Here is a 21,990-nt window from a genome sequence, read left to right as displayed (position 1 = left end):
TGCTCTACTCATTTTACATCTACAACTGTGTGGCTTGGTATAACAATAACACCATCTACAAATTTGCTGACAATACCACGATAATGGGTTGTACATGTACATGATCCTTTATCCAGACATCTAAAATCCGGAAAGCTCCAAAATCCAGCAAGTGGGGACTGGCGGTTGGGGGAGGCGACTGAGGGACCGGCAGTTGGAGGAGACTCCTGGGCGGCCGAGGGTTCGCAGTTTGGGGAGACGGCCGAGGGACTGGAAATTGGGGGAGGTGGCCGAGGGACCGGCGGTTGGGGGAGGTGGCCAGATTACCTAGGGACGGGCGGTTGGGGGAGATGGCTGAGAAACCGTGATTGGGGGAGACGGCCGAGGGACTGACGGTTGGGGGAGGTGGCTGAGGGACTGGTGGTTTGGGGAGAAGGCCAGGCAGCCAAGGGACCAGCAGTTAGGAGAGGCGGCCGAGGGACTGGCGGTTTGGGGAGATGGCCGGACAGCCAAGGGACCGTGGTTGGGGGAGACGACTGGGCGGCCGAGGGACCATGGCTGAGGGACCGGAGACGACTGGGTGGACAAGGGTCCACAGTTGGGGGAGATGGCCAAGGGACTGGTGGTTGAAGGAGACGGCTGGGCGACTGGAAGGGTGGATACGGCAGCACAATTCGGGTGGGCTTTCCGAAATCCAGAAAAATCCGAAATTCAGAACACACTGTCCCCCAAAGGTTCCGGATAAAGGATTTTGTACCTGTATGAAGAAAGGTGATCAGTCCACATACAGGACGGAGATTGTTGTTGGTTCACTGTTCAACCAAGATTTCAATCTTGCACTTAATATCACCAAAACTAAGGAGCTGATTGTTGACTTTAGGAAGGGAAAACCAGTGGTATACAATCCAGTGATCATTGGGGAATCAGAGGTGGAGAGGGTGAGCAAACGCATGTTCTTGGGAGTCACTATCTTGGTGATCTTTCCTGGCCCAACAATCTAATTGTATCATGAAGAAAGCACTATTAGTGCCTATCCTTCCTTAGGAGTTTGTGGAGTTTGACGGCACCAGAAACCCTGGCATATTTCCATAGATGTGTGGTAGAAAGTGTGCTGACCGGCTGCATCATGGACTGGTCTGGGGAACACCAATCCCCCTGAGTGTAAAACCCTTCAAAATGTAGTGGACACAGTCCAGGTCATCACAGGCAAAGCCCTCCCCACCATCGCAAACTTCTACAGGGAATGCTGCCATTGGAGAGCACCAGCAATCATCAGATAAGGTTCCACACCACCCATCACATGCTCTGTTCTCACTGCTGCCATCAGGAAAGAGCTATAGGTGCCACAAGACTTGCCCCACCAGGTTCAGGAGCAGTTGCTACACCTGCACCATCGGACTCCTCAACCAACTCAATCAGGGACTTATTTAAGGTTTCTTATTCTGCAATTTACTGATTTTTTTATACTCTGTATTGCACAGTTTGTTTACATTCATTATCTGTTACTGTTCTTTATTTGTTTACGTGTATATGCTGTGTAAAGTTTTTTTTAAATTTGCACTACCAATAAGTGGCAAATCTGCTTGGCCCACAGGAAAAAGAATCTCAAGGTTGTATGTGATGTCATGTGTGTATTCTGGCAATAAATCTGAGATCTGGTATGTGGATCTATTTTGTTATTCTTACATGACTATTCTTAAAGTTAGTCAAGGTAAAATATTTGAAGTATCAAAATTGCTAAGGAATAGTCAAAGTGCTGGCAACACAAAAAAATGTGCAGACTCAGCTGAAATTTCATAAATTTCATAAATCTGTCTTTAAAAGTCTTGCTAGTAATATATTTTACCTCCCAATACATTGGAATCTTATTCTTATCCAGCTAAGAAACTGAACACATCACTGGACTACCAAAAAAAAAACAAGCAAGTCATGTTGCTTCCAATCTTTTTTATTTTTTTGTTAAATTATTTATTTACTATGATAATATTTTTAACAGTTTCCCTTTCAAGAAAGGAATTGTGTTGATTAATCCAATTAAAGTAATATAAATGCTTCAATGGAATATATTTTATAAGATACAGTAAAATCTCTGTTATCCAGAATTCAAGCAACCGGCAAATAAATTGCGGAAAATAAATAGGTAAAATATACGAAAGTTTAAAATTGGTGTGCCTCACACAACACACAGTCTCAAGCAACCAGGAAATTGACTTATCTGCCATCTTCCAATCCCCGTTGGTGCCAGATGCCAGGGATTTTTACCGTATTATAATAATTTGGCATTATTTTAGCCATCAGAATATTTACTTGGAAAGTGTGCAGAAAGTTTTTTGTAACTAAAAATCGATCCATATCACCTGTTTCCACTCCGTAAATGGTTAGATGGTTATATGAAGTGTTCAACTTTCAGAGGTAATGAACTCTCTTTTGAAGTTAAAATGTTTAGTAAGTTTGGTTTTGTCACATGTGAACCTATTCTTTCTTTAGCAACATCAGCATCGTCAAGCCCAATGGTATTGAGAACTCCTCTGACACTCCACCTTTTCATGTTGGTTAAATCTGTTTATAGAATACCCCCAGCTAAGTGTCCAGGGTGTAATTTGAAAAATCAACATACACTTTAATTAACATTTGGCAGTCTTCCTAGAATTCTATTGTTTACACAATACCACACCTTTATGTCATAACCTTTCTGTTAAATCCCACTCATAATTCAAAATTTTCTTTTGAATCATTGCTACTTCTTCAAGGTGTTGTGTGGCATTTGCAACACTATTTAAAATTATATTAAGCAAAATTCATTCCCTTGTTCTTTTTTTAATCTCTATTTACATAGTTTATAGGTGTATCTGGTTGAAATTGACTCCAAAAATGTTCTTCTACCCTGAATATTAAAAGTGATATTTCCTTTCTCTTTCCCCAGGAATACAGATCTCTTTGTGGAAGGTTGTGTCTTTGTAACCCCATTCTGATTGCCTAATAATCATTCATCTCCTATCTTCCTCTACCATTGGAATAATTTTCCTGGTTTCTTAGTTTTTATAAACTACTATTGTGTCTATTTCTGCAAACCTAATAAATAGAGAATACACAAGAGGGACAATGAAGTAGCCAGTTTATTCCACGAGTGAGAATGACCTAATAACTCATGAATGACAAAGTCACCAGTGAGTTATTAAAGGTCTTCTCATGGGCCCACAGCATCCGTCACTGTCGTGCGGGCAGCCAGTGAAATAGGGTCAGTCTGTTGGTGGGTGGGAAAGCACAACCACACTTACTCATCCCACCCACATTGATGGCACTTCAGGCAGGGTGGCAGGAATGGTTTTCTGCTGACTACAACAACTTGCGTTTACATAGAACCTTTAATGTAGGAAGTAATTCGGAGGTGCTTTTGAATCCTATTAAATGCATAACAAAAGATAATGTTTTGTGGTGACAAGATGATGGTATCATAATTTTTTGCTACTAATGCAAAATAAATCATTTTTATTTAAAGCATATCTAGAATTGGGAAAATAATACTTATGCTTTATTTATGATTCATCTCCAAATTTTTTAAATGATAATAGAAGTAGACTGTTTCTGTGTTTGCTATACCTTCAACATAATGTGGCATGTCAAATCAAAAGATAAAATCGCATTTCATTTTGAACAATATAACTCAGTTGTGCAGCACATCATTCACTGCTGTTCAAAAATACCATTATTGTCACAAATAAAAAGCAAAATAAACTATTATCACACACCCTCACCAAATATACATACATATGTTGTATAAAACGACTCCACAGCTACATCTAGAAATAGAAAGAAACATGAATATATGTTGTACTTTATTTTTAAGTTTAACATACACTGTAAAACTCCAGAAATTCAGTACAGTTGGTATTTTATTGGTAACAAACAAGCAGATGTTTTTCCTAATGATATTCCACATGCTTTTATTTTACTTTTTTACACATTGCCGTAATGTGGTAGATTTTCCAGTGGACTAGGTGTGTTTAAAGGGAGCATGGTTGCCAGATTGTGCATCACCCTTGTTATTGACCTGTAGACTTCAGGAGATTAATAATTCAAGAGAAAAATCCCATCATTTAGTTTCTCACTTGTTTGTGCTAGAAAAGGGTGAGGGTGAGTGGTCATGTGGGAAAGCAATTATTGCATGATATCTTGAAGCCAAAGTAATTGTATGCCTTCATTTAAGTTTCAGTCAATGATCTCTCCAATGTAGAGGAGACCACCATGGGATCACCAGATACAATAGATGATCCCTGCAGATTTGCAAGGGTTGCTTCACTTGGAAGAACAGTTTGGGGCCACAAATGGTGGTTAATAAGGAGGTGTGGGTGCAAGTGTAGCACTTCCTGTAGTGTCAGCAGATGTTAAGGGGGCAATTGGTGGGAAGGGAGGATTGAACAAGGGAGTCAAGGAGGGAGAGGTCCAGAGAAGAGAGAGGAAAAGATGTATCTTGTGATGGTATCATGTGGTAGGCGGCAGAAATGAGAAAGGATGATATGTTCGGTACAGAGGCTGGTGGGATGGTAAGTGAGGACAAGGGGAATCCTGTTCTTGTGCGTGAGATGGTGGAGGGGGCCAGGGCAGATTTCTGGATAATGGAGGATATGCAGATGAGGACCGAGTGGATGAAGTCATTGTATGAAACTCGTGATATACCTACTACTTTCTATTCATCAGTTCATACTTGAGGTCTGCAAATTATCTGTAGACATTTCCTGCTGATGATAAAGGGGATATCCTTCATTTTAAAATGGTTGCAACAAAGATATTGTTATAAGGAGCTTATAAAATACTCTACTAAATCTGAGATAGTTAATCTCTGGTAATGACAATTATCTTTCTGTGGGCTGAGTCAATGAAGAGTTTCTCCCTGGATTCCCATTAGCTTCCATTTTACTTATTGTACTCAATCAAATGCTTATTGAATATGAAGGACAATCACACTCTGGAATTGAGCTCATTTGTCCACAGAATCATAAGGATTTACAGTAAAGAAGAAAGCCAGTTGCCCAAACTGACTTTAGGTTTCCCAGTCTTTAGCTAATAATGCCTCAAGGAATGGCTCTTCAAGTATTCATCAAAATACTTTTTAAATGAGATGAGGGTTTTGGCTTCCATCACTTTTTCAGGTAATTAGTTCTAAACCTAGACCTTTAGTTGAATGAAATAATTATTTCCCATCTCTCTCTAATTCTTTTATTGTTTCATTTAAATTTTTGGTTCTTCCTGTTAAGAGGCAAGGGTCCTTTGTATTTACCCTATCTATAATATATCTTAAGAACTAAAAGCAGGAGTTGGCTCTGTAATAAGTTTATATCACAATATTTTATAAATTTATATAACTCCACTTAGCATGGGTAATAGGTTTGCGTTTGACACCAAAATTGGTGGTATCATGGACAGTGAGGAAAATTATCTAAGATGACAACAGGATTTTGTTGAACTGGGTAAGTGGACCAAGGAAAGTCAGATTGAATTTTAACACAATGGTAGGTTAAGCCAAGGTAGGACTTACACAGGACCCTGGGGAGTGTTGAAGAACAAAAGAACTTGGGATACATAGTTGTAGATACATAGTTCCTGAAAGTGGTGATGCCTCTAGACAGGGTGGTGAAAAAGGTATTTGGCACACTTTCCTTCATCAGTCGGGACACTGAGTGTAGGAGCAGGAAGGTCATGATGTAACTCTGCAAGATGATAATGAGACTGTACTTGAAAGTTTTGTGAGCAGTCTTGGCCACCCATCTAGATGATAGATACCATTAACCTGGAAATGGGGTAGAAAAGATTCATGAGAATGTTGCAAGGATTGGTTGGCTTGAATAAGCTGGGACTTTTCTCCCTATAGCTTAGGAGTCATGCTCCTTTTTTCAAGCTTAAGTGAATCCAAAACTAGCTGGCATAGATTTAAGGTGAGGGGGAAAGATTTAAAAGCAAGGGTGCAGTGCTGCTGCAGCTCACCAGAGCGCCGCTCCGGCACCTCAGGGGGAAGCTCCGGCATCTCATGGGATCGCTCTAGGCACCTCATGGGGTGGCTCTGGCTCCTCCTTGTTGCCATTTTTGGTGAGCTCCAGCACCTAAAAAATTAGCACTGCACCCTAGTAAAAGCACTAGCATAAAAGGGGCCTGAGGGACATTTACTTCACACTGAGGGTGGTAGATATATGGAAGAAGCTGTTAGAGCAAGTCATAATAGCTGTGACAGTTGTCTCATTCAATAGATATCTAAATGTGTACTTGGGAAGAAAAAGTTTATACAAAATAGGACAAACTATAGGCAAATAAAAGTAACTTTGTCACCATGGACAAGATAGGCCAAAAGCCCATTTCTGTGCTTTAGGACTCAATGGTTCTAATAATTTTGCAAAACGGTAAGCAGAAGCTGACCTTCTTTTCTCTGAATTGAGAAACCTGGTGAATCAGATGTTTGACAAACATTCCATCATTGTATTTCAACATTCCACTTCAACAGTTTAAGCATGTTGCCATTTTGAGACTGACCTAGATTTTTATGGTATAGGCCTGATGTATACAATATTGACTAAAATAACTCCACAACCAGACTTGTCTGTTCCAGATGCAATGGAGAAGCCTCATCCTTAAATACCCCTGAAAACGTTGATGACTGGCATTCAGAAACACATACAATTATTAAAAATATTTCAACACTTCATAATACCCTGTATAAATTTAAATATTTAAAAACAATTATTAACGATTAAAATCATTCAACAAAACATAAGAAAATTATGAAAAGACTTTACTTTCTTCTTGTAATTTTTTTCCCCCTGCAGTCTTAATCTCCTTTGAAATCATCAAATCATAGGTGATGAAAAAAAACAAGATCCAATTACCAAACTAACATGATGTAGAATCTCCACTCAGATGTGCCAGGGTTTAAGAGCAAGAGCAAGGCTATTATTTACTGATAAAAAAAAAATAATAATTTTTATTCAGATCATATTGTCAATATTTTTGTCTTAATTCCTTATAGGTTCCTACCTTTCAGCTGCACAAATAATTTAAAAACCTATGAGCCACTCCTGCATACTAGCACCAAGTATGGACCGATTGCTTATGGAACTAAGCACTTCAGAGCAACTGAAGACACTCCAATTATGAATAAGGTAGGCAAGCAGCAATGTATCACTGTTCACTTTATATGTAGCTTTCTACAATAGTAATGATTGATTGTTAGAGTTTCTTAACATTTATATTAATCATGAAAATGTAATTTGATAGAATTTTTTAAAATATAAATAAACTAAGCAAAAAAATCAATGGATATTTTTGAATTGTAATTTCAAATGGATTATTGTTTTATTGAAGAAACATTGCTTGTTAGCAATATCTATAACTCTGAAGATGAGAGTAAAAGGATGTACTCTTTCCCTATAGGTCAATTTGTCCTCCAATTGCAATTTCGACATTAGCAAAATAAGCTCTGATAATGTTTAGAAATTTAATATTTAACAGCAAGCATCATTTGAATTATGCATTTTCTTTCAGAAAGTGAAATGTGTTTGGGTGAGTGTGTGCATGGTATGTCCATAAGTGCACACAAACATCATTTTGAAGGGGTTTAATACAAAATTTAGAGAGAATGAAAGAAAACTCAGCTCAGTCAAAGGTGCACATGTTCATTTGACAGCATCACCTCCACTTAGTCACACAAGCTTTCCCCAGACAGCCAGAGTGATGAGTGATGTTTAACTTACTTTAGCAATATATATTTCATTCATTTAACTCATATCCAAGAAACATTTGGAGAAAGGCACAAAATATGAATACTCTTTCAGCTAAACAAGAATTTTAGTTACTGATGGAAAACATTTCAGGAAATTATGATGGAGATCATTGTCAATAGACATCCGTTATTGTGCTGGAGAAATTGATGTTTGGTTTCCCTTTGAGAATTTTATATTTTATCACTGCAAAAATATATCTCTATCAACTTATTTACTTGAACTCGCATTTCTGTTAAAACATAACAGAGCGAAGAATAGATAAATGGTAAACATAATTTGACACTTATTGTGACTTATCTGCTTACATGATGATTGTTAAGAAGATTAGCATTTCACTTTTTAAGATACAGTAAAATTGCAACATAGTTTCCTGCTTCATTGATACCCATGGTCCACTGCATTTGTGTTAGAAACTGCTCAGAATAATTAAAAGTAAAAAAAAATGGATGAGCATCATTAAAATGTTGGAAATTGTAAAATCTACTCCTGTGTTTGCTCATCAAAAAAAATCTGACTTTTTTTAATATATTGTTTAAAATTTAAAACCATAAAATAAACATTTAAAATATTTCTAATTCAATCCAAATGCATGTGGAACATGTATATAATAAAAACAAAATAACATAAGATAAACCTCCACCAGCCCCCCCCCCCCCACATTCTCCACCCCCCAATCTCCTACAAACACAAGAAAAGAGAAAATGAACAGGACAAGAGAATCACAACAGGAGTACTTCACTTTTTGGAATCTTATAATACATATATATGGATACCTATAAGATAAAGGGAATGTTTGAGATTAATTTAAAAATTAATACCCACACTTTATAAATATGAACACCATATTTTCCAAAATATATGGTACTTATCTCTTAAATTATAAGTAATTTTCTCAAGTGGAATACAACTCCAAACTTCCGCATGCCATCTATCCATTCCCAAATCAATATCTGACTTCCAAGTTATAGCAATACATTTTCTAGCTATTGCCAAAGCAATTTGAAAAAAATTCACGATACAAAATCTTGGACTTGAATGATGTGAATGTGAAGGAGTCAAGCTGGATAATATAGTGGTAAATTATAAAATACCTTGGAGAATTCTATTAATTAATTTATTTGAACAATTCAAATGAATTTATTTATTGAGTTGTTTGAATTGTGGATTGTCACTTGTACATGGAAACAGTGAAAAGCTTTGAGTTACCAAACAGAGGCTGAAGAGACTCAACAAGTGAGATAGTTAGGGTCAGTCAATATTTTAGACTAAAATGGGAGGAGGAAATATTAAGGATCTCAGTGGAGTAAAAAGAGAGCAGAGGGCTTGAATGGGGCCACCTAATGATAGGGTACTGGACATCCATAGGTGGGAGTGTAGGAGAGACAGGAAGGAAAGGGACTTATAGGAGGATGGGGGGAAGCTAGAGAGAAATATGAGAACAGGATCAGGTAAATGAGAGGTAGACACAATGGAACCAAGTAAAAAGTGGAAAATTCAATGTTATGACATTAGGTTTAAGGAATATAATATGTTAATCTAATTTACATTTAGCCTTACACTGGCAAAGGATGAGGTCAAGAAGGTCTATGTGGGAATTCTGAGGGGAAGTAAAATAGCTGGCAACTGAAAATTCCAGCTTTGACCCACAGAGTGCAGATTTGTTTTTCTCTGCTTTACTTGCTATCCAGGCAAGTCAACTTGTACATTGTCAACTTGTACTCTTTGACTTTCTGTAACACTACACCTGCATTTTTATTACTTTTTTTTGCACTGCTTTCTATGCAAAGAGTGCAGGGTATAGTGCTACAAGTGCAAAGTATAGAGAAAAACACAGTTCAAACTGCAAGGACATCCTTTTTTTTTAAATCAATGAGAAGTCCATGCAAAAATCTGACAAGAGCAGGAAAGAAATTGTTCTTGAAGTGGGAGGTTCATGCTTCCAAGCTCATGTATCTTCTGTCTATTGTTTCTTTAGAAATTATCAAATTAATAAATTTGAGAGCAAAATTTCTTTGAATTAAGATGGCTTTTCAATATTATGAGTTGTAAATGACAAACTGGGAACAATGCACAGATATGAGTTAGGAACATTTTTTTAATCACTAAGTACTGAACCTGTTACTAATTTATTTCATGGTGCCAAAAGTTACTTTCTGTACTTTCCTGTATTTCGAGCATGATTATATTGAAAATGTAACTGTGTATCTTAGCATTTTATTTGTTGCAGCAGAAAACTTCATCTTTATTCACAATCCTTGGTATGAACATCAAGAACTGGGTAAATAGACCAGTAGTGAGTGTTATTGATATGTAAAATATTCAGATGCAAAGTTGGCTGCTTCACCAAAAGAGTAAAGTTCTGAAAAAAATTACATTTTAAAAGCACTAGCATGTTTTCACATGAAACCGTAAAACAGTGAAACTCGCTATTGAAAGATTTCAGTTAACCACTCACTGAGGATAAAAAACATAAAAACAAATCAGAAGGAAATTATTTTAGTATATAATGTAGAACATTAAGTCAACCTTTCTTCATCAATAGTTCTAAAATAGAGTGGGAAGTAGAATTGATCATGGATTTAATGTTACAAATCACTAGGTGCAGAAACATGGGTGCGACTATGACAGTCTGCCCATTGCAGCTGATGATTGAAACTGCTGTCACTCGCATCCTGACAGTAATGAACATTCGGCTTAACGACCGTGATTATGATTATCAGAATTGATGTGCAAGTGCAATGTGCAGGGATCATTACAGCTGAACTTTACAGCTGTGAAGCAAGCTTTGGTTATGGATAATTGTACTTTTACATGTTGATTGAGATGAAATATGCTTTCAGTAGACAACATTGCATTATTCTTCAAGGTACTGTCCATCTTCTAATTTTTGCCATTGTCCGGGCAAAATTACTATCTTAGAACTCTTATTTTGACCTGGAAGCTCAAAGACCTTTAAGGTATTCCTTGAGTGCACAACGTATATGGATTACGCAAAATGGAAATGCAACCTTTTACCCTTCATCTAGAATAGACATCCATTGGAGCGCTTACACCCCTAACGTCGAAGTACTCGAGATGGCAGAGGTCGACAGCATCGAGTCCACACTGCTGAAGATCCAGCTGCGCTGGATGGGTCACGTCTCCAGAATGGAGGACCATCGCCTTCCCAAGATCGTGTTATATGGCGAGCTCTCCACTGGCCACCGTGACAGAGGGCCACCAAAGAAAAGGTACAAGGACTGCCTAAAGAAATCTCTTGGTGCCTGCCACATTGACCACCGCCCGTGGGCTGATATCACCTCAAACCGTGCATCTTGGCGCCTCACAGTTTGGCGGGCAGCAACCTCCTTTGAAGAAGACCGCAGAGCCCACCTCACTGACAAAAGACAAAGGAGGAAAAACCCAACACCCAACCCCAACCCACCAATTTTCCCCTGCAACCGCTGCAGCCGTGTCTGCCTGTCCCGCATCGGACTTGTCAGCCACAAACGAGCCTGCAGCTGACATGGACTTTTACCCCCTCCATAAATCTTCGTCCGCGAAGCCAAGCCAAAGAAAGAAGAGAATAGAATAGTAACACACTACAGTTTAGATTTTAGATAATGATCCTGTGCTGAATGTGATTTCTAAATTATTCCATCTGGATTCTTCTATTCTTCGCTCCAAATTGTTTTCCTGAGGTGTGCCTTGATTTTACATTTTCTTCCAACACTTCATATTGAAATAATCATATTTGCAAACAATGGTTTAGGATATTTTTTTATTGTACACAGAATATTGCATTTCAATAACTCAAAGCCAATTGGAAATTTTATTCTAGTCAACACAAGCATTACAGAGATCATATGAAACTGGTAGGCATGATGATAAATCAATTTCACAGCATTTCATTAAAATTAGAGTTGTCCTAAATTTTGTAAGGCTGTTAGTAAGAAAATGTTAATATGATTTCTGATTAATTTTTTGCTCTGTAATTAAGCATTGTGTGATTCTAAAGTATGGAGACAAGATGGTCATGAATAAATATTTGTATTAGCCATATAAACATTAGGTCAATAGTCCTCCTGGGATAATATCAGAAAAGAACATATTTTGTAACCATTGATAGTGCCATCATTTGACACATCGACAGGTTAGATAAATATCCATCCTTGATTCAAAAGTAGCACGATCGAAAAGCCAGCAATTCTGGCTGAATACACATTAAATAATCATTAAATATGTGTAACCTGAAGAGTTAATTTAAAGCAGCCACATGAATTTCAGAAAGGAACCTTGCCTTTGACAAACTTGATGGTGGGCATACACGATGGAGGGCTTCTGAAGTACAGATAGGTCAACAGGTGGGGGAATTCTTTCAGAAATTAGGAATGTTATTTTTAGAAAATATCAAAAAATAGATGAAAGGATGTTGAGTAAAACCATGAAAGTCTGCAAACACTGTGATTGAAGTAAAAACACAATGCTGGAGAAATTCAGCAGGTCGAACAGTGTACTTTATATAACAAAGATAAAAATACATAACCAACGCTTGGGGCTTCAGCCCTCCATCAAGGTAGGAACAAGCAAATGTAGGCAAGCACCAAAACAAAATGATGGGAGTTGGGGGGGGGGGGGGAGTCACAGCTAAGGGGGTATTGGAAAGTGTAGGGAGAACAATTTGGATTGACATTTGACAAAAAGAGACAAAATAGATTAGAAGTTAAAGACAACTTTGCAGAAAGATTGTAATTGCTTCCAGTGCCATAGGCTAGTGGGGACATGAATAGATGGATAGGTTTGATAAATGTGTAGCGGAAGAGATGGTGCAGGGGGGGTGGCCTTGAGGTTTCTGGATCATTCAGACCATTTCTGCTTAAGAGGAATATGTTGTACCTAAGCTGGACTGGGACGAATGTTCAAGCAGGAAAGTTTGGCAGGGTTTTCAAGGAAGGTTTGAAGTGAGTTGTCAAGGAAATCAGAAGCAAAGGTGCAGTCATCTTGAGGAGAAAATGTTACTGAGTATAGCAGTCAGAGGAGATGAGTAAATGGTTAAAAGCACATGAAGGGAATACAAACCTAAATTGCATCTACTTTAATGCAAGGAGTCTAACTAGTGAGGTGGGTGAACTCAATGCTTTAATTAATATGTGAGACTGTTGCTGAACCTGAGAAAGGATTGAAAGATGGGCAAGATTGATAATTTAGTTTGCCAGGGTACAGAATTTTCAAGAAAGACAGAGGGGTGGGGAAGGAGATGGTGTAAAAGAGGAGGGAACATTACATTCTGTGATGGAAAGCATTATTTAAGGATTGGTAAAGGATATCCTAGAAAGCTGCACAACTGAGGCTATATAGGTAAAGATTAGGAAAAAAAAGGTCTTCTTATTTTGCTAGTATTTATTACTGAATTATCCAGAGATAGAGAGACAGATATGTAGGCAAATAGATTATATACATTGGGATTTCATTTTCTGAAATAATAGGTAGAAAAGATTCAGATGTGTCAGTATTTTTGAAGTACATCTAAAAAAGCTGTTTGTCACCGAACATAAATGAACCAAGGTGCAGAACATTGCTGCATCTTGGAAAATTAAGCAAGTTAGGTGGAGAGGGTGTTGTGGTGAGTTGGGGAGGTGGGGTTGGTGGGGGGGGAAGAGGTTGAATTTTGGAAATGCAGATGATAGCTCCATACCAGGAATAAAGGTCTTAAATTAGGGGAAGGACAACCATTAAAATAAGATATCTAAATTGGAAGAAATTAAATTTTGTGGAAATGAGAAAGGATCTAGGAAGAATGGATTGGGATACTTTGTTTTCTGGCAAGTATGTGTTAAGTAAGTGGATGGTCTTCAGAGGTGAAATTTTGAGAGTGCAGAGATTGCATGTTCCTGTTTGGATTAAAGGCAAAGTTAACAAGCATAGGGAACCCTGGTTTTCAAGAGATAATGATAATCAGGTTAAGAAAAGGAAGGTGTATAGCAAATATAGGCAACAAGGAGTTGATGAGGCACCTCACAAAAACAAAAAATGCAAGAAAATACTCAAGAAGGAGATCAGGAAGGCAAAAAGAAGACATGAGGTTGTTTTGGCAGATAATGTGAAGGTAAACCCGAAGGATTTCTACAAGTATATTAAAAGTAAAAGGATAGTAAGGGACAAAATTGGTCCCCTAGAGGATCAGAGTGATTAACTATGTGTGGAGCCTCAAGTAATGGGGGAGATCTTAAAACAGTTTTTTTTTTGCATCAGTAAATTTTACTCAGGAAACTGGCATAGTGTATTAGGAAGGAAGAGAAACAAACCTAAGTGTCATGGAACATATGGAGATTAAGGAGGTAGAGGTGCTTGCTGCCTTATAGCAAATATAGGTAGATAAATCACCCAGACTGGATATGATATTCCCTCAGATCTTGAGGGAGACTACTGTAGAATTTGCAGGGGCCCTGGCAGATATATTCACTATGTTCTTAGCCACGGGTGAAGTGACAGAGGATTGGAGGGTAGCTCATGTTGTTTCATTGTTTAAAAAAGGCTCCAAGAATAAGCCAGGTAAGACTGACATCAGCAGTAGGTAAATTATTGAAGAGATTGGATATATAGGTATTAGAACAACCATAGGTTGATTGAAGACAGTCAGTTGGCTTTGTGAGTAGTAGGTGTGTTTAACAAATCTTGTAGAGCTTTTTGAGGAGGTTACCAAGACAATAGATGAAGGAAAGGCTGTGGATGCTGTGCACATGGACATTAGTAAAACCTTTGACAAGCTTCCACATGGGAGGTTAGTTCAAAAGATTAAGACATTTTTAATCCATGCAAAGGTTGTAAACTGGATTAAAAATTGGAGAAAACAGAAAGTGGTAGTGGATGGTTGCTTCTCAGACTGGAGGCCTGTGGCTAGTGCTGTGCTTTAGGGATCTGTGGTGATGTTTGTTGCGTATATCAATGATCTGGATGATAATGTAGCAAATTGGATCAGCAAGTTTGCTGATGACACAAAGATAGGAAGCGTTGTGGATAGTGAGGAAGATTTTCAAAGTTTGCAGTGTGATCTTGACCAACTGGGAGAGTGGACCAAAAAATGGCAGATGAAGTTTAATGCAGACAAGTGTGAAGTGATGCATTTTGGAAGGGCAAACCAAGGTAGGACAAACGCAGTAAATTGCAGGGCTTTGAGGATGTGGAGGACCAAAGAGATTTTGAAATACAGATACATTGTTCTTTGAAGGTGGCATTGCAGGTGGATATGATTGTAAAGAAACCTTTTGGCATCTTTGCCTTTATAAATCTAAGTATTGAGTATAGGAGTTGGGATGTTATGTTTAAGACTTTGGTGAGGCCAAATTTGGAATATTATGGGCAGTTCTTATGGCCTAACTACAGGAAGGATATCAATAAGATTGAGAGAGTGCAGAGAAGATGTACTAGGATGTTGTCGGGTCTTCAGGAGTTGAGTTACAGGAAAAGATTAAACAGGTTAAGACTTTCTTCCTTGGAGCAAAGCAGAATGAGGGCAGATTTGATATAGGTTTACAAGATTATAAGTATAGACAGAGTGGATGTGAGTAGGCTTTTTCCACTTACATTGAGAAGAAAAATGAGAATCATAGTTTTAAGATGAAAGGGGAAAGGTATAGGGGAACAATAGGGGAAAGTTCTTCACTCAAAGAGGGGTGGGAGTGTGAAATGGGCTACCATCTGATGTGGTGAATGCGGGCTCAGTCTTGAGTTTTAAGAATAGATTTGATCGATACATGGATGGGAGAGGTATGGAGGGTTACAGAGTGGGAACAGGTCAGCGAAATAGTGGTTGGCTCAGACCAGAAAGGCCAAATGGCCTGTTTTCTGTGTTGTAGCATTTTATAGAACCATAAAAGACAGGATTTCAGATAAATTGTCAGAGTACATAGATGACATTGCATACAACCCTAAGAATTACCACTTATTGGTAGTACAAAAAAAAACTGCGCATAATATACCAATGTAAACAAATAAATATTCTCTGGGAGAATATTCTCGGCGACACTAGGTATTATTCTCCTATATAGAATAATACCTAGTGTCACCGAGAATATTCTCCCAGAATCACAGTGCGGCTTTCGCGCAAACAGAGGCACTTCTGACATGGTCTTTGCCCTCAGACAGCTCCAAGAAAAGTGCAGAGAACAAAACAAAGGACTCTACATCACCTTTGTTGACCTCACCAAAGCCTTCGACACCGTGAGCAGGAAAGGGCTTTGGCAAATATAGAGTGCATCGGATGCCCCCCAATGTTCCTCAACATGGTTATCCAACTGCACGAAAACCAACAAGGTCGGGTCAGATACAGCAATGAGCTCTCTGAACACTTCTCCATTAACAATGGTGTGAAGCAAGGCTGTGTTCTCGCACCAACCCTCTTTTCAAACTTCTTCAGCATGATGCTGAACCAAGCCATGAAAGACCTCAACAATGAAGACGCTGTTTACATCCAGTACCGCACGGATGGCAGTCTCTTCAATCTGAGGCGCCTGCAAGCTCACACCAAGACACAAGAGAAACTTGTCCGTGAACTACTCTTTGCAGACGATGCCGCTTTAGTTGCCCATTCAGAGCCAGCTCTTCAGTGCTTGACGTCCTGTTTTGCGGAAACTGCCAAAATGTTTGGCCTGGAAGTCAGCCTGAAGAAAATGGAGGTCCTCCATCAGCTAGCTCCCTACCATGACTACCAGCCCCCCCACATCTCCATCGGGCACACAAAACTCAAAACGGTCAACCAGTTTACCTATCTCGGCTGCACCATTTCATCAGATGCAAGGATCGACAACGAGATAGACAACAGACTCGCCAAGGCAAATAGCGCCTTTGGAAGACTACACAAAAGAGTCTGGAAAAACAACCAACTGAAAAACCTCACAAAGATAAGCGTATACAGAGCCGTTGTCATACCCACACTCCTGTTCGGCTCCGAATCATGGGTCCTCTACCGGCATCACCTACGGCTCCTAGAACGCTTCCACCAGCGTTGTCTCCGCTCCATCCTCAACATTCATTGGAGCGACTTCATCACCAACATCGAAGTACTCGAGATGGCAGAGGCTGACAGCATCGAGTCCACGCTGCTAAAGATCCAGCTGCGCTGGGTGGGTCACGTCTCCAGAATGGAGGACCATCGCCTCCCCAAGATCGTGTTCTATGGCGAGCTCTCCATTGGCCACCGTGACAGAGGTGCACCAAAGAAGAGGTACAAAGACTGCCTAAAGAAAGCTCTTGGTGCCTGCCACATTGACCACTGCCAGTGGGCTGATCTCGCCTCCAACCGTGCATCTTGGCCCCTCACAGTTCGGTGGGCAGCAACCTCCTTTGAAGAAGACCGCAGAGCCCACCTCACTGACAAAAGACAAAGGAGGAAAAACCCAACACCCAACCCCAACCAACCAATTTTCCCCTGCAACCGCTGCAACCGTGTCTGCCTGTCCCGCATCGGACTTGTCAGCCACCAACGAGCCTGCAGCTGACGTGGACATTTACCCCTCCATAAATCTTTGTCCGCGAAGCCAAGCCAAAGAAGAAACAAATAAACAGATGTAAACACAATGTGCAACATAGAGAAGAGAAAAAAAAACAGTTATGAACAAAAGTAAGAGTCCTCAAATGAGACCCTGATGGAGTTTGTTATTGAGATGTCTGAAGGTGGAGGGGTGGCAGTTGTTCCTGAACCTGGTGGTGCGAGTCTTGTAGCACCTATACCTCTTTCCTAATGGTAGCAGTGAGAACAGAGCATGTGTTGAGTGGTGTGGATCCATGATAATTGCTGCTGCTCTCTGATGGCAGCGTTCCCTGTAGATATTCTCGATGGTGGGAAGGGGGTTGCCTGTGATGTCCTGGGCTGTGTCCATACCTTTTTCATGGCTTTACGCTCAGGGGCATTGATGTCCATATACTGGACCAGATCTGGCAAGGTTAGACTGAGAGCATCAACTTACATCTATACAGTGGGACACTGTTGATGGAGAAATGTAAAGAGTTTAGAGGCAGCCTATTCCAGTAAGAATGAAAGCCAAAGGAACCAATGCAGGAAACCCTTGATGTTGAGGGATATTGGGGCTTGGATAAATAGAAAAAAGGAAGCATATAGCAGATATAAAGATCCAAGGAAGGCCGGTCAAGACAACAAAAATTGTAGGGTGATGCTTGAAAAGGAAATTAAGAAGGCAAACAGGATTGAAGTAAATCCAAAGGCATCTTATCTTATATTATATTTAGGACAAAATAATAATCAATGATAGTGTGGGGCCCATTATGGACCATGGGTGTAATTTATGAGTGGAACCAGAAGGTATGTGAAATTATTTCATTGGTGTTCACTAAGGAAACAGACTTTGTAGTTGGAGAACTCAACGAAAAAAGTGATCTTCTGATGCAAGTCTCCATAAATAAAGAGGAGGTACCTAATGCATTAGCAGACTTAGTGGGAAAAGAATCTACGGCTGTTATGGGTGCTAAGGGAAGATATTGTGAGGGTTCTTGCTGAAACTTTTAAATGTTCGCTGCCCACAAGTGAGATATCAGATGTTGCAGGTGTGACAGAATATAGATTTGTTTTTGGGAGATAAATTGAGGCAGACTTTTTAGAGTAGGTCACATACAAACACTTTAAAACAGATTTTATTTAAAATACTGGAGCTCTGCTCATGCTAGACATGTCGGCCCCAGAGCCTTTACAAAAGCTTTGGAGAATGCCCAAGAGACTTCACTAATGGATTGTTCTTTACAAAAGACAATCGATTAAATAACTTGTCAGAGCCACAGGACTGTTTGGAGTGGAACTTGCTGTTCAAGGAGGGTCATGTGGTTTTGCAAGCAGAGGCTATCTTTCTGAGAGAGAGAGAGGAAGACAGAGAGAGAGACACACACACAGATCAATTCTACAGTTTTAGTCAGCAGCTACAGCTGGGACTGGAACAGAACAAGCTGGCAAACTTGTGGAAACCCCAATTGGAAGACGGGTTGTGAGTTCTTGGTTCAGCTTGGTCAAAGCCCTTGTGGGTCATGCAAGAGGAGAGGACTGGTTGTCTAATGTTTCACTTGAAATAAGAGAAACAAAAAGGAACTCTGTGGTGACCTGAAAGAAAGAATTATTATCTAGAGAACCTTGAGGAGGATAGTTTCTTCGGCAAGACACTGAAGTGGCTGATTAAAAAGGAATCAGTTGTGGGTGTCTAGCGTACAACAAATCTCTCTCTGAAAACCAACAAGAACCTTCCTGAGCGGTAACCATTTACCTTTCAAGCACCAAAGCCTGGTGAACTTTATAAGTGTTAAATTCTGTTCACATTATAAGAATTGCCTGCAACCAGTGAACTTGTAGGAATGAGAAGTGAGATTGGATTGTGAATCAAAGAACCTTTCTGAACTTACACACACACATATTACATACACGTGCTCTTAAAATTAGAAAGGGGGGTTAAGTTAGGTTAGTTAAGTTAATAGTGATAAGTTAAAGTGTGATTCTGTTTTCATGTTTAAAGATAATTAAAAGCAACTTTTGTTTAAGTAACCATTTGTCTTGGTGAATATCTATTGCTGCTGGGTTTTGGGTCCTCTGGACTCGTAACACAGGGCATTAAATATGGTCACCCTTTTGAGGAAGGGCAGCAGAGAAAAGCCAAACAATTACAAAACTGCATCAAGAAGGCAGCCACTATTATGAAGAATCCCCATCACCGTAGTCGTAATCTCTTCTCATTGATAAGTTTAAGCAGAATGTACAGAAGCCTGAAGTCCAGACTTTATTGTTTAGTAACAAACATTTAGTTAGTTTGTCTTGTGTATCTTGGTGCCTGCTATAAGTAAGAATTTTTGTGCATTTGTACATTGTGCGTACGTATATAACAATGAACTCTCACCTCATTTCTAGTTATTTTTATTGTAAACTAAATGTGAATCCAGTAGGTTTACAATCAAACTTTTAAATGGGCCAGCACAGTTAACGTAGAGGTTAAGGCAAAGCTCTTATAATGACAGTGATCAGGACCAGGGGTTTGAATCCCATGCTGTCTGTAACGAGTTTGTACCTTCTCCCCGTGTCTGTATGGGTTTTCCCCATGGGATCCTGTTTTCTCCCACCCTTTAAACATATGGGGGTTGTAGGTTAATTGGGTGTAATTGGGCGGCACAGGCTCGTGGGCTGAAAGGGCCTGTTAGCATGCTGTATGCCTAAATTTAAATTCAATTTTTAAATAAATTTTTAATTTATAGTCAATTGAAAGGAAATGACAAAAATTGTTTGCAAAATCATTTTTACATTATATTTATTGATATGACAATTGAGATAAGTTTTTGGTTTCTTTTACTCTAAAAAGAAATAGGCCTGATGCAGAAATTATTAAATTATTTTGATAAAATCTTAACAGGATACCATATAGAAATTTTCTTCTGTTGTGGGCTCCACTTTAAGTGGAGAATGGTAAACCTACGAAATCCAGTGCAAATTCAAGATCTCCTATCTGGTATCAGGAAAGTGGATATGAGTCGGTCAGTATTTGAAAAGTAGAGCTTTGTGTCCTTATTCATGCAAGTGAACATCAAAATATTCATGATCTTCAGGCACAGGCAAAGTTTGATGAATCTATACTTTTTTAAAAAAACAGCAACATTGTGTTTGAATGTGAGAGCAAAAGCAGCAGAAATGAGTACAATTCCATTTTAATACCTGTGATCACTTTTAAAGATTTTTTTAATTATAAATTCTATATCTAGTTTCTTCAAAGGAAGGATGAAATGGTGTTTTTGTTCATGATGTTTTCCAGTTAGGGTGTACTTCAGAGTGCATGGGGAAAACTTGATGAGGAATTCCAGTTGAATTTCAACAAAACTTATAAATAAAAACATTTAGTCAATTACAAATAACACTATCCAAGTGTTCATGTAACGATTATGATAAATCTTTGACCAGAATTGGAAGGAATGAACATTCAGGATGCTGGATAGGTTGCCAAGCAAATGGTCTGTTTAGACCTGGCTGGCAGCAAACTTGGTGGTGGTTGGAACTGATCTCAGTATATGAGTGATTCACTGCAGGATACCCAGCCATTTCACCTGCATTTTAAATCACAGTATTTGAGTTGCTAATCCTGCTGAGTTCCCAGTCAAGTTTAATCTGAAGACATTGTTGGTAGGGGACTCTACCCTGGATGGTTGACTATTTCTAATTGGAGTGATCATTACCTGGAATTTCTGTGACATCTTGTCCAAATCTTGATGGTATCTCCACTTCTGACCTTATTCCAATAAGGTCATCACTGAAGACACAAAAATAATAATTGAACACCGAGGAGTCCCTGCAATTTTAGGATTAAGATCATTGACCATCATTGACCAATTAATGGGTCGTGAGAGAGAATAGGTCATGGAGAAATAAATGGGGAATGGAATTGATGGGCTTGCTCTCAGAACAGGTATAAACTTGATGAGCCAAGTGGTCGCTAAACAAGGAAGTCTGGAGATGCAGAAATGTACTGGCGAAATTCAGCGGGTCACACGGCATTAAAAGGAAATGAAGGGTGACCAACATTTTGGGCCTGAGCCTTTTGTCAAGATATGAGCAAAAAACAGGCAGGCCCCTGAATAAAAAGGTGGGGGGGGGGTGTGGGGAAGAGGGGGAGAAGAGGAAAGGAGACCCCAATGACTTTCTAAGACATGAGAAAACTAAAAGAAACATAAAAGAAACTAAAACAATTCAATAATTAAAAATGTTAAACTAAACCAAAATCATGCAAGCAGGTTACTTCAACTTCCTCTTTGTTACCTAATAATTTGTTGTGCACAATTCATTGAATCAATTGGCCTTAAATCCTGTCCCAGATTGGGCCTGCTGCAGGATTTATATGACAAAATCCGAGTACAGCTTGACCTAATGCACAGATTCTCATACCATCTTAACTGATCTGTGGTTAGTAAGGGATTACTGAAGGTGGTATGTGAGTGGAAAAGCAAGGTTGCAAACCATTGGAATAAGCAACACATATGTTCTGGTCTACCATAAAACATGGGAAACACACAGAAATCCATTACTAACCCTAATTTCAGGATAATTCTGAATGAAGCCATTGGCAGTATAATGTTGTTCAACGTGGAACAGGCTCTTCAGCCCAACTCATCTATGTCAACTGAGTTGACATACTGGTCAAGTCCCATTTGTCTGCATTAAGTCCATATCATTCTGTCATTCCTAGCTCAATACTTATTACCTTTGGAACTATATAATTGCACATTCTTCTAC

At 39.1% G+C, this 21,990-nt stretch overlaps 1 protein-coding gene across 5 annotated transcripts in view; it reads left to right on the top strand.

Moving 5' to 3' along the window:
• The window catches only part of spata17 (spermatogenesis associated 17), a 327,736-nt gene that overhangs the window by 191,483 nt on the left and 114,263 nt on the right, over window positions 1-21,990 (top strand). For 4 of the 5 annotated variants that reach the window (XM_069931274.1, XM_069931275.1, XM_069931276.1 and 1 more), the window contains one exon: window positions 6,995-7,127. The exons of the other annotated variant lie outside the window; for it this stretch is intronic. In XM_069931274.1, coding sequence (XP_069787375.1) covers window positions 6,995-7,127 — 133 coding nt within the window. The remainder of the gene's footprint in view (window positions 1-6,994; window positions 7,128-21,990) is intronic. 5 annotated transcript variants of the gene reach the window in all.

Source organism: Narcine bancroftii, chromosome 4 (assembly GCF_036971445.1).
Source record: "Narcine bancroftii isolate sNarBan1 chromosome 4, sNarBan1.hap1, whole genome shotgun sequence".
Lineage (NCBI taxonomy): Eukaryota > Metazoa > Chordata > Chondrichthyes > Torpediniformes > Narcinidae > Narcine > Narcine bancroftii.
Note: the sequence above shows the minus strand (reverse complement) of the source record. Positions and strands in the feature narration are given on the sequence as shown.